The 12,491-nt window shown below is 40.9% G+C and overlaps 1 protein-coding gene across 1 annotated transcript in view; it reads right to left on the bottom strand.

Annotated features, from left to right (window-relative positions):
* ME1 (malic enzyme 1) overlaps positions 1-12,491 on the bottom strand; it is a 183,327-nt gene that overhangs the window by 21,388 nt on the left and 149,448 nt on the right. Inside the window, exons 8-9 of the mRNA XM_074581272.1 lie at positions 11,264-11,361; positions 9,366-9,479 (exon numbers count right to left, since the gene is read on the bottom strand). Of these exons, the coding sequence (XP_074437373.1) occupies positions 9,366-9,479; positions 11,264-11,361 (212 nt within the window). The remainder of the gene's footprint in view (positions 1-9,365; positions 9,480-11,263; positions 11,362-12,491) is intronic.

Genomic DNA, 12,491 nt, shown 5'->3' with positions numbered 1-12,491 from the left:
CTCCTCTTCTCCAAGCTAAACATGCCCAGCTCCCTCAGCCTCTCCTCATAGGACCTGGTCTCCAGACCCCTCACCAGCCTGGTAGCTCTCCTCTGGACATGCTCCAGCACCTCCATGTCCCTTTTGTACAGAGGGGCCCAGAACTGAACACAGCACTCGAGGTGAGGCCTCACCAGTGCCGAGTACAGAGGCACGATCACTTCCCTGCTCCTGCTGGCCACGCTATTCCTGATACAAGCCAGGATGCTGTTGGCCTTCTTGGCCACCTGGGCACACTGCTGGCCCATGTTAAGCTGGCCGTCCACCAGCACCCCCAGGTCCTTTTCTGCCGGGCAGCTTTCCAGCCACTCTTCCCGAAGCCTGTAGCGTTGCTTGGGGTTGTTGTGACCAAAATGCAGGACCTGGCACTTGGCCTTATTAAACCTCATACAGTTGGCCTTGGCCCATCGATCCAGCCTGTCCAGGTCCCTCTGTAGAGCCTTCCTACCCTCAAGCAGATCAACACTCCCACCTAGTTTGGCGTCATCTGCAAACTTACTAAGGGTGCACTCAATCCCCTCATCCAGATCATCGATAAAGATATTAAACAAAACTGGCCCCAAAACTGAGCCCTGAGGGACACCACTGGTAACCGGCCACCAAGAGGATTTCATCCCATTAATCACAACTCTCTGGGCACGGCCATCCAGCCAGTTTTTTACCAAGGGAAGGATACACTTGTCTATGCCATGATTCGCCAGCTTCTCCAGGAGAATGCTGTGGGGGACGGTGTCAAAGCCTTACCAAAGTCCAGACAGACAATGTCCACAGCCTTCCCTGCATCCAGAAGGCGGGTCACGTGGTCATAGAAAGAGATCAGGTTGGTTAAGCAGGACCTCCCTTTCCTAAACCCATGCTGGCTGGCCCTGATCCCTTGGCTGCCCTGCACTTGCCGTGAGAGCTCACTCAAGATGATCCTCTCCATGATCTTTCCTGGTACCGAGGTCAGGCTGACAGGCCTATAGTTCCCCAGATCCTCCTTCCGACCCTTCTTGTAGATGGGCGCCACATTAGCCACCCTCCAGTCATCTGGCACCTGCCCTGCTGACCAGGATTGTTGATAGATGATGGAGAGAGGCTTGGTGAGCTCTCCCGCCAGCTGCCTGAGTACTCTTGGGTGAATCCCATCCGGCCCCATAGACTTATGTGTGTCTAGGTGCAGAAGCAGATCATTGACTACTTCCTCCTGGATTATGGGTGGGTTGTTCTGCTCTCCATCCTTATCTTCTAGCTCAGGAGACTGAGCACCCTGGGGATAGCTGGTCTGACTATTGAAGACAGAGGCAAAGAAGGCATTAAGTATCTCAGCCTTCTCCTCGTCATTGGTTGCAACTTTCCCCCCAGCATCCAGTAAGGGATGGACATTCTCCCTGGCTTTCTTTTCGTTGATGTATTTATAAAAGCTTTTTTTGTTGTCTTTAATGTTAGTGGCCAAGTTGAGCTCCAGCTGGGCTTTTGCCTTCCTAATTTTCTCTCTGTATAACCTAACGAGATCTCTGTACTCCTCCTGAGTTGTCTGTCCCTTCTTCCAAAGGTGGTAAACCCTCCTTTTATTCCTAAGTCCTATGCGAAGTTCCTTATTCATCCAGACTGGCCATTTTCCCCACCCTTTAGACTTGCGACACTTGGGGACAGCCTGCTCCTGGGCCTTTAAGATTTCCTCCTTGAAGAGTGTCCAGCCTTCCTGGACCCCTTTGCCCTTCAGGACTGTCTCCCAAGGGACTCTCTCAACCAGTGTCCTGAACAAGTCGAAGTCGGCCCTCACGAAGTCCAAGGCAGAGGTTTTGCTAACCCCCCTCCTTACATCACTACGAATTGAAAACTTGATCATTTCGTGATCACTAACCCCAAGACGACCTCCGACCACCACATCTCCCACTAGTCCTTCTCTGTTTGTGAGCAGTAGGTCTAGCAAGGCACCTCCCCTGGTAGGCTCACCTACCAGTTGTGTCAGGAAGTTATTTTCCATGCACTCGAGGAACCTCCTAGCCTGCCTGCTCTCTGCTGTGTTATATTTCCAGCAGATACCCGGCAGGTTGAAGTCCCCAACCAGAACAAGGGCTGGCGATTGCAAGACGTCAGCCAGCCGCTTATAGAATACTTCATCTGTCTCCTACAACCATAACATGATTAATGCATACTCAGGCTGCCTGAATAAACTATACAATACACCTTCACCAGAATGCTGAAGTTGAAGAATATTAAAAACACTTAAAAAGCTTAATAAACCGTGAGTGAACTCAGTGAAAATGTCAGAAAGCACTCCAAAGGGGGAAAGTATTGCCTCTACCACAGTATCATTTTGTACCAAGAAACCTATGGGGTATTTGGGATTTGAACGAAAGAGAACAAAAGCAACCCGAAAACAGATATGTTGCTACATTAGAAATCACCGTGGTATCTCAGATGGAAAGTAATATGAGCTAAATTCTTTATTAGCAAATGAGTTACAATGTGGACTGTGTTAAGTCAGCAGATGAAGTACAGAGATAAAGAAACAATAGCAGCATTCTCTGATGGTGACATTATGTATGAAAGACCTTGGCAATCCTAAAATGTCTATACTCCCTAATGGATGAGAGTATATAATAATTATATACTATTATTCCAAATAGTAAAATGAAGTCACTTGGACAGCAGGACATTTTAATTCAAGGAGCAAAAGGAAGTAACAGGACTCAGCAGTTAATAGTTTTATGAAAAACTGCTTGTATTTTGGATTTGAACTGAAAACGCAGTTCCTAGTTTTAGAGAGGTTAACCAATCAACAGCAGAAGAAGCAAAGGAGATACTGGGATCAGGCTTCAAGCAAATGTACCTCACAGTTTCCACAGAAAGTTACTCGTATCATCATATTAGAGAATCAAACTGAAGCTCATATAACAAACAAAAATGACCCATCAATAAAACCATGAGAAAATTCATAGAAAACAGCTGTAAAAACAGGAGACCAGACTGCACAGCAGACATCTATATGGGATATTACCAAACAGGAGGCAAATCTCACAAATACCGCCAATGTGAAGCCTAACGCCATGGCCCGTTTGAGCTGCTCCTGCCGGGGCTGCCCCACGAACCAGGGCTGAAAGAGCAGAGCGGCTTTCTGTCAGCGAGGTGAGAAAGGCAGGGCTGGAAGCTCTCCAAGATTTGCTCTTTCTGTCAGCTGGGAGGCAGCTGAGAATAAGCCAGAGCACCCCGATGACTGTGCTGTCCCACATGAGAGGCGGCGCTGGCACTCGTCCCGTCTCACAACCAGGGAGGCACAAATCTATTTATATAAACACTTGCTTCCATTTGACTGTGTCAACAGCGGCTTATTTAAACAAGAGAACAGAGAACAGCACACAGATAAATTAATAAACTCATCCGAGGTTCTGAAATACTGAAGGCACAAGAACCACAAAAGACCTGAGAACTGTAGACCAAAAAGCAAAGCAGTCCATTAGTAAGTTGAGTATTTCCAACTGCAAAATATTTTGGTTTTATTTGCAAGTTCCAGCATCAAGGAAGAAGGGGGAAAAAAGGATGTGGTTAAGAGTCATGGGAGAAGGTGGGGAAACATCTCCCTGTTGGGAGATGATCTCTACGTGGCTTTCATCACAAGTAAATCTGCGGTGTAAAGGTTGTTGATGAACCATCTGGAGGGCTCAAGGCAGGGGCTGTAGACAGCACTGGGAGCTGAAGGACCTCTCTGAGGAGTCGCCCAGAAGGATGAAAGGGAAGGAACAGGACAGGCACAGAGAGCATGCTAGAAGGGGACAGGCCAGCCCGCCCTCCCTAGACAGAACTCTGGCAGAGTATCAGTGATGAGGAGTCGCAAATTACCAAAAAAATAAAGGTGGAGGTATGGATACGGACTCACTGGCCAGGGGTTACTAAAGCCCAAGGGCTTGCAGGTGACAGGCACTCCTGTGCCACACTGTCTAGGAACCAAAAAGCAGAGACATACAAGCCCTCCCAAATCCTCATACCGAGGCCCTGATTATAAAGTGACCATGCCTCCTAATCAGGCCCATCACCTAATACCTAAAGGTGAAGAGAGCGGGTTAAAACCAGACAAGGCAACTCGGACACAGAATTAATAAACAGTGAAAAACCACAACATTTTGAGGAGATAGTGTCATAATGGTTGCCAGTAAAACATACGATTTAGGTAAGAAATGTAATTCTGGTGTTGACTTTTTAATAAAAACACATTTGTTAGAAGATTAGGCCTGTTCATTTAAGTCCCGTAAAATTTATAAAATACCCTTTCCATGTAAATAAGCACACATGGTTAACAGGCACGACAAAATTTAGAAAGACAGTTCTTTCAAGGAGATAAGATCTGAGAAGCAGAGCAAGTCAGGAACTCACAGAACAACAGAAGCAAAATGGAGCAAAACAATCATTCATTTCAATAACAGACCGCGAGCAAAAGAAACCATAAACCATCCAAATTAGGTCACCATCTCATCAGTACATCTAACGTACATGGTGTCAAAGAGGAAACACTTACATGCTAACAAATTTAACACCCAAATTTTTGGTGGCGTCTCTAAAAGAGAAAATCATGTGGGTATTCCTTGAGCACACCCCACCGATCATCCTTTCGCCTTGTCCTCACTTGTTTTCACATACGACTGGCCGAGTATGAGTAATGCCACAAGCGTTCCAAGACAAATTAACGTGTTTCCTTTCTGCAGAACTTATACTTCATATAGAACAAGATAAATGCAAAATGAACGGCACAGATCAATTCCCCAGGCATCAGAGTAACTGACAAAGCAAAAAGGATTGCTTCGTTGGGATGAGATCAGATTTACATGAGTAAAATAAGGCAGAAACTGCTTTAAGTGATTGTGACGCCTTGGAGATACCCAAGACATTGCATCTTTGCTAAGATGCAAGTAGTTTGTTGGCTAGAAAAGTCATAACCAGTTGCAGTCAGCCATAAATGAACTGCTCCAGGACAAAAGTAAAGAGAATAATTGACTTGATAAAAAGAGAGCTAGAAATAATTAAAAGTTAGCAAAAGAGGCAAATATAATATTAAAGTGGTATGTAAAAGTTAACATTAAAAGCATTATCAAATTAGTATGTAGGACAGACAAAATCCAAACTTTTTTTTTAAAAGCAATTATTGCTCAAAAAATAAGAAAATTCAGTAACAATCAGACAGTCAGAATGGGATTCAGTTCAATATTAAGATACTTGATTGAGAGCTCTGAAGGCTCCTTCACGTATTACATGAGCTCTGCTGACTGTAACAGGAGCGAACACACCTATACAGCACTGAAATTCTGCTATCGGTCCCAAATGTCCTCCTTTCTCTTCCATTGTTCTCTAAGCAAAGCTTGAACTATGTATGTATCCAGCTTCGACCAAACCATGAACTTCAATAAGGGTCATACCCACTGCCAGTTAATTGGTCGTGAGGACCTTTTCTAAATAAGATTGCCAAGGATATTCCAATGGGGGAAGGAAGAGGGAAAAGGAAAACATTTTAGAGGATTATCTACAGGATACCTACAGGATTCTAATTATTTAGGACCACATAAATTCATAAACTTTTGGGGTCTGTATCAGTCCTCCTCTTACAAAGATCGATATTCTGAGGCCTTCAGCTATCAGACCTCAACTGATGTTCTTGTTCTTGCCATTCAGTTTGGGCTTCACTCACATGATCTGAAGTCTTACAGGGGTTAAGATCACACATCTAATGGACGTTTAAAATACAAAGCACTTGATTACACACAAGTATTACTGTGCTGACCTAGAAAGCCTAGAAAGTGTTCGCATAGGTAAATACCTATTCACTAAGCAGACAGAATATGATAATTTGACAGAATTCAGAAATTCAGAATTAAAGATGAGTCCAAACTGCTTATGCATAATCTGCAAGTACACAAGAGTGCAACAGAAACTTTAAAGGTATCTTTTAATTAAATATTAAAACTCCCATCTGAATGCACTGGGATACTGAAGAGGCCATTTCAAGAGCAGTGATACCTGTTTCAAAGAGTAAAGTCATATAGTTCAAGTGGCAAAATTCCAACGATATTATGATCTGCAACCCTTCCTCATCCACACCTTTGGAGAAAAAAAAAAGTTTCAAAAGGTGAAAGCACACTGAACAGATTAAAAAGCACCTCAACAACTGCAAAACAGTATGAAAAACATCATAAGGTCTCTAGAATGAACTTGAGAACACAGCTATAGGCAGTATAACAAACATAGCCTTCATCGCCAGCTCTTTCACCACAACATAGCAGAAAACTTGGTCACCAAATTTGGTTTAAGGAAAAAAGATGGTTCCCAGGGGAAAAATAAAAAAAAATATTAACAGGAAAATGAAAACACAGCTGCACTTGAACAATTAAAAAGCCACAAAGGAAAAATCAACTACAGAAGTCTGATAAGTGACTTCGTGGCAGCTTTTGGGGGTGGGGGCAGAAGAAAAAGGTGGAAAGTGTTTGCAGTCAGGTCAATAAAAGTTCCAAGGTTACTTTTCTTTGCTTTGCACGGGTTGAAATACTACAGAAAGCAGATGAAAGGAGAAACAATGTTTAAATCTATAATCATGCATTGCAAAAATAATGATCAAAGGACAGTATAGAATAAAAATGATGTAAAAATTAGTTTAGTTGGACAAAGTAAGCGCTCAGTCTTCAGAGAGTCTGTTATTTCTCATACTGCTAAAGCAACAGATCAGAGTATTTCTGGGACTGAAAAGGTCTCCCTGCTTCAAGTAAAACTCTTTTGATCAGGCAGTTTTCGATGGGGCAAATTTTAAGGGACTCTTGTTTAATGGTTTCCAACAGGTTTCCATTGATACACCTCCTTAGTAGTAAGAAATAAAAGTGGGGTTAGTTTATGCAAAAGTTGGTTGACCGGTGAGCTAAGCAGTGGCTTGGCAAATCTTATCTTTGCAATGATGAAAAGGTTTCTAACAATACAGTCCTTCCCATTGCACAGTTTTCTCAAAAATCTTCCTCATTTTACTTCTCTTATCTCATTTCTAAGATTTTGGAAAGTCCTTCTAGTCTTGCAGCACTTTTCTGCAATCAACTAAAGCCAAAATAATTTCCTAAGTGGACCTAAAGTACAGCATTCCCTCTCAGGACAGAAAAAATAACCAGGAATAGCTTAATTATTTACTTGCTGTATGTATGACTTCCCAGCAGTTAAATCATAAGAATCAAGAGGCTTACGTTGTGCGTTCTTTCTTTTTTTTTTATTTTGGGGGGGGGGCACTTTTAAGGTTTTTTTACTTTTTAGGGGGAACATTTAGCTGCAGAAGAAAGCCAAGAGCGGACATTTAGAGCCATAGACCAAGGATAGGTTTTCCTTATGCCCAGCTCAGACCTCTCACTGAAGTATCTCCAGCTTCTAGGTCCAGCAGGCTCTGCACTCAAACGCACCACAGCAGTAAGCACCCACCCAGTCTCAAGTCCCCCCAGGACAGCCAGACAGGGATACTGGTGCTCCCAGGTCTTCCAGGAACACCAGCAATGACCCGAAATGTGCACCATCCGCTCCCGCTGCTTGCTTCAACATCTGGCCACAAATTCAGCCCTAATCTATCTCAGACAGCTGTTATGTCTGGCTATCATGAACAGTTTGCAAATATACTCTGGGCAGGACATGAAATTCAGTGGACTGCTTTTTGGATAAAACCCAAATTAAAGCCCCACCAAGAAGAATAAGCAGAGGAAACGAAGTTAGAGGCTGTGTGAGATGCTGATTGGTTTTGGCACTGCTTGAGAGCGCTGAAGCTAGAAGGTGGTGAGGAAAGAATACAGTCACTGAGTCACTAAAAATTTAGAAACTGTGAAAGGAATTAGTTGCTGCGTACCAAGAGCAACAACCCAGCTTCTCGGCTGACTAGCAAATTAGCAGCGAGAGGTGTAAAAGAAGCAGGAAGAGGAAAGGAGCAGGAGAGAAGAAAGGCTGGTTAACCACCTTGGCTGGATGGACACGCAGACGAGATCAGTTTTACTGCTTTAGGATTGTAAAGTTCCTATACTTCTGCCCCTGTCAGTTTGTTTCCTTAACACCACCAAGAGGTGATTTTAGTTCAATTGTATTATTTGATAATCCCAGTCTCTATGGTGGAGGAAATTTTGCAACAGACCATATTTCTTAGGCAACATCTAGGTTTCAACGGCCACAGAAGATAAACAGGCCTTCAGTCGTCTGTGTTTGGACGCAAAAGCACTTTAAGATTATTAGATGAAAACGAAAAGGACTCATTAAAACAAACAAACAAAAAAACAACAGAAAGAAAAGAATCTGTGTCTTAGATAGTAGCAAATACCAGCTATCTTCTGTACCTGATCAGGCTGCTTTTGTGCTTTCTGGCAAGAGATGTCCAAGATGACCTTAGTAACACTCTCCCATCTCAGTGTCTATGATCCTACTCTTTTTCCTTTAAAAAGTTCAATAAACCAACACAGATACTGACAGCAGAATGCGTGCTCCTGATGGAAAGGTATGTGAACTACAAAAAATCCTAACCATTAGACAGCTAAAGAACACTGCACAAGAGCGTAGCACCACCACAGATGACCATAAACACTGCTAACCAACAGGCAAGGCGAAAAAGCAAAGCCAACTGGCCTCTCATCCCTTTCTTTCAAGTAGCTCACAAACTATTAAATACATAACCACCTTTTAAAACATACTGGTTTCTTTATTCTGGCACATGGAATTCATATGTTTCTTTATTTTGGCACGTGGAAGGAATGAGGTAAGGGTGACTGATGAAGTCTCTCAGCAGCTTCAAATTCTGACCAGTGTTGATAGCACTGCAGACCACAACATCTGCAACATGAGCTATATCACTGTGCAGAGAAGCTATTTGATGCCATATATCCCAGTCCTCGCAGAAGGATGACATGTTTGCAACACCAGGAAAATATTCTTTTCAAAAATATTTTTGCTCCTTTTAAAAAAAACCTTGAATGCTATCCTTACAATGGATCTATGCATCTTTGTGCAAGATTGTGCTAACAAATAATAGTCGCATTAACATGGGAAATATTAAAGCCACAAGTTGAACATTTCTTTCCGTATGTGTTTTTTAGTGAACTGCTGAAAAATTCTCTTCGATATGTGCTCATCTCTAATAGAAATAGAGCAGGAACTCCAAGGATAATCATACCCCCCCCCAAGTAACGTAGGAGTCTGTCATTCATTTAATGCACTTTAGAGAAGAAAAACAGCTTGCTACGTCAAGAGACATAAATCGCTGTAGCCACTTTCAGAAAGAATACACTCTTGCCTTTATTTACAGACTGCAAATAACTATAATGATATTTAAAAGAATGAGAAAATTGTATTACCTTTACTATTAATCCCTTTGAGTCAACCATCCATATCCTTTTGACGGCTACATCTTTAGGTACCCCTTCTTTTTCCATAGCCATAACAATGAGGTTTGCTATCCCAAGTGCAGCCTGAAGGAGAGAGAAGAAAAGTAGCATATGAAACTAGAAATGAAAGAAATCCCCTGGACTCTTGTTTCCTCTACCCACTATTTTTGATAAGTTTCTTAATTTTATTTAACGATAAAACTGAATCATTACTTTTTTCTTAAAGTAAACACTAGGGAACTGTTGCTACCATTTGGTAATTAGAAACCTTGATGTAGATAAATAGTATAGATAAATCTTAAACTGTATAGATAAATCAGAGTATAGATAAATCTTAAGATGGCATTTACAGTGTGGAGAGCATAATAAATGTTTAAACTATAATGAAAAATACTAGCATTTATTCCACATAATCATCTCAGAATACATTAAATATTTTTTTCTTCTTTGAAATTTTATTTTGTTCATTAGATTTTTTTTTTTGCAATTTAAACCAAAAGAAACCACACTCTGCATGCCAGAAAATAAAATGCAGTCCTAAAAGACTTTTTGCTCTTATCTTTTTTTAAAATGTCCATCAAGAACGTAAGTCTCCTTTTACCTACTATTAATGTGTTTTGTAACTCTAGACTTGGCTGTGCTCCCAGTGAAAGCCGGGGTGAGAAAAAGTCACTTACCAATATTTTGCTGAAACATGTCTCATTCTTACTGGATTTTATAATATTTCATCCAACAGATCAAATGTCATACAGGTACACATTGAAAAACAGGCAACAAAACAAGCCAAGAGAAGACTCAGTATTTCTGATTACCAACCCATATACATATTTAAGGGCTTGGTTCTATTTCTTATGTTTTATTATTCAGTTTCACTGAGAATCAAGTGAGATTCCCCTTTTTTAGTTAAGAAATAATTAGTTTTATTAGGAAGAAGCTCCCACAGCTGGGAAGACATCTACCAGCAGATGATATCTCTTTACAGCAACAGGCACACTGACAACACTAACAAAAAAAAGTAAACATTAGACCATGGATTCATCTGTCTGTTGAACATGGAGCGAAACCAAGGGAAGGAACTTCAGAGAGACAGACAGTCTTCATGTACAAAGGCACTAACAAGCCAGACATGGATGCAAGTCATCCTGAAAACTACAGACCTGATCTCAGTAGCACCAAATATTGAATCAAATTAAAAATACCTGGACTACATAAAGCTGGATTAGTATATTGCACCTACAGAGGGGTTTGGAGACCGTGAGTAATATTTTACAGAAGCTTGCATGGGGTTATAGCCTTCATACAAGAGACGACAGCTAGCCACGCTGTAGATAAGTACAATCTTCACTTGTGTGTTAGTGGCTTAGAAATTTATATTGAAAAATTATTATAAAAAATAATGTGCATGAAAATCTTCAGAAGTGGATGATCTTTACATGTGGAATACTGAAAAACTATATTTAATGACAGGAAAAATCAAAGGGGCACTGCTTCTTACTAAATAACACTGAGTCTGGTAAATATATTTTATTTCATTTCTCTTTGGTGGCCTGATATATTTCCTCATGTTTCCAAAAAGTTTTGTTTGGTTTTATTGAGAGCAGTTCAATAATTTATAGCTGAAGAGCTAAAACCGGAAGTTTTAGAATGAGAACAGATCTCCACAAAATGTCTTATGAAAAATATGAGGCTTGACCAGATGAGCAGAGATTTTTCTGTAAGTTTACATTTGAATTAAGAACCAACTTTCCTTAGGTGTTAGTGATCATTCTACCCATTTAATATTCTTGTTAATTAGATACATATAACTGGATTAAATATTAAGAAAAATCTCCAGCTTACAAATTTTCCTGATGTATAAAAATACAAACCTCTCCAGCTCCCTGGAACAATACTGTGTGATCTGATAACCTGTTCTTGGTGATACGCAGAGCTGCAAGAAGACCTGCAACAGCCACAGATGCAGTTCCTAAAATAGAAAAATGAATATATTTGGTTACTCTGGAAATAATTACAAAGCATTACATTTTAAATAATTCCACAGCATCTTTCAACTAAAAGATACAAGTACTTAGGGTAGTAACAAAAAGTTCAGTGGAACTGGAGTTTGCTCTGCTTTATTCTTCTAGAAGTTAAATGTAAGCGGGGATATCTTCAGAGTAACATTAAATAAAATATGATTGATTAATTCTAATGGCTAGGGCATTCAAAATGCTACAAAATATTCTGGTTATGACCCTTTTCAGAAGGAAAGTGTGCGAGAGCCCAGACAGAAGTATTTTGAAGGTCTCCAGACTGAAAATTAAGATACTGGTCTCATTCTTCAAATAGATATACTTCAAATACAGTAAAATACAAGAGTAAAGTAAAACTTTATTTCTTAAGAGGATGTTGTCAGAGTCGAAAAGCATACCGTGAACATTTACAGAGAAGCTAAGCTAGCTGAAAGAGTAAGGCCAGCTTATTTAAGACATCGACTGCCCTCCTGCATCTGAAAGCCCTCAGGACTCCAGTCCACTGTGAAAGGGGTTCCAGCTTACTAGCATCTGAAACATTGGAAGTGCCTTTTAAATCTATCTTTGAGTTATGCCACACAGGGAAAAAGGCTAACATTCAGTTTTGTTATTTACCCTGTGGGGGCCTTTCTTCTCCAAATCAGAACCACAAAGAATGAGACACCTGGCTGTCTGTGAATAGAAAGATTTTGGTCCTCATCATGAGAAACTTCCATTAATAAAAAGCAGGGCAATAAAGGGATCTCAAGCAGGCATCTACCCTAATCCTATTCACAATGGCAGGATCAACCATACCTCTGATTGACAGATCTTTGTCTAACTTCTTCCTAACATCACCTTTTAAATACTCCTGTGATCTCCCCAGCAAGCTATTCCAGTGCTTCAATATACTTTTTGTTGAAAATTTCAAATCTAAATGTTTTTTCTTCTTCTTCTATTTTGGCCTCTTATCTTACCTACCACTGGAAAACCTGTTCTTTTCTCTTTGCAACAAGACGTGTTTTATATTTGAAGAGTAACGGTGTCCCAACCTGCTGTTCTTACGTGGAACAATCCCAATTCTTCCACTCTTTCAGAAAGTTAT

This window comes from Larus michahellis, chromosome 3 (assembly GCF_964199755.1).
Source record: "Larus michahellis chromosome 3, bLarMic1.1, whole genome shotgun sequence".
Lineage (NCBI taxonomy): Eukaryota > Metazoa > Chordata > Aves > Charadriiformes > Laridae > Larus > Larus michahellis.
The sequence above is the reverse complement of the archived record's forward strand: the minus strand, read 5'-3'. Positions and strand labels throughout refer to the sequence as shown.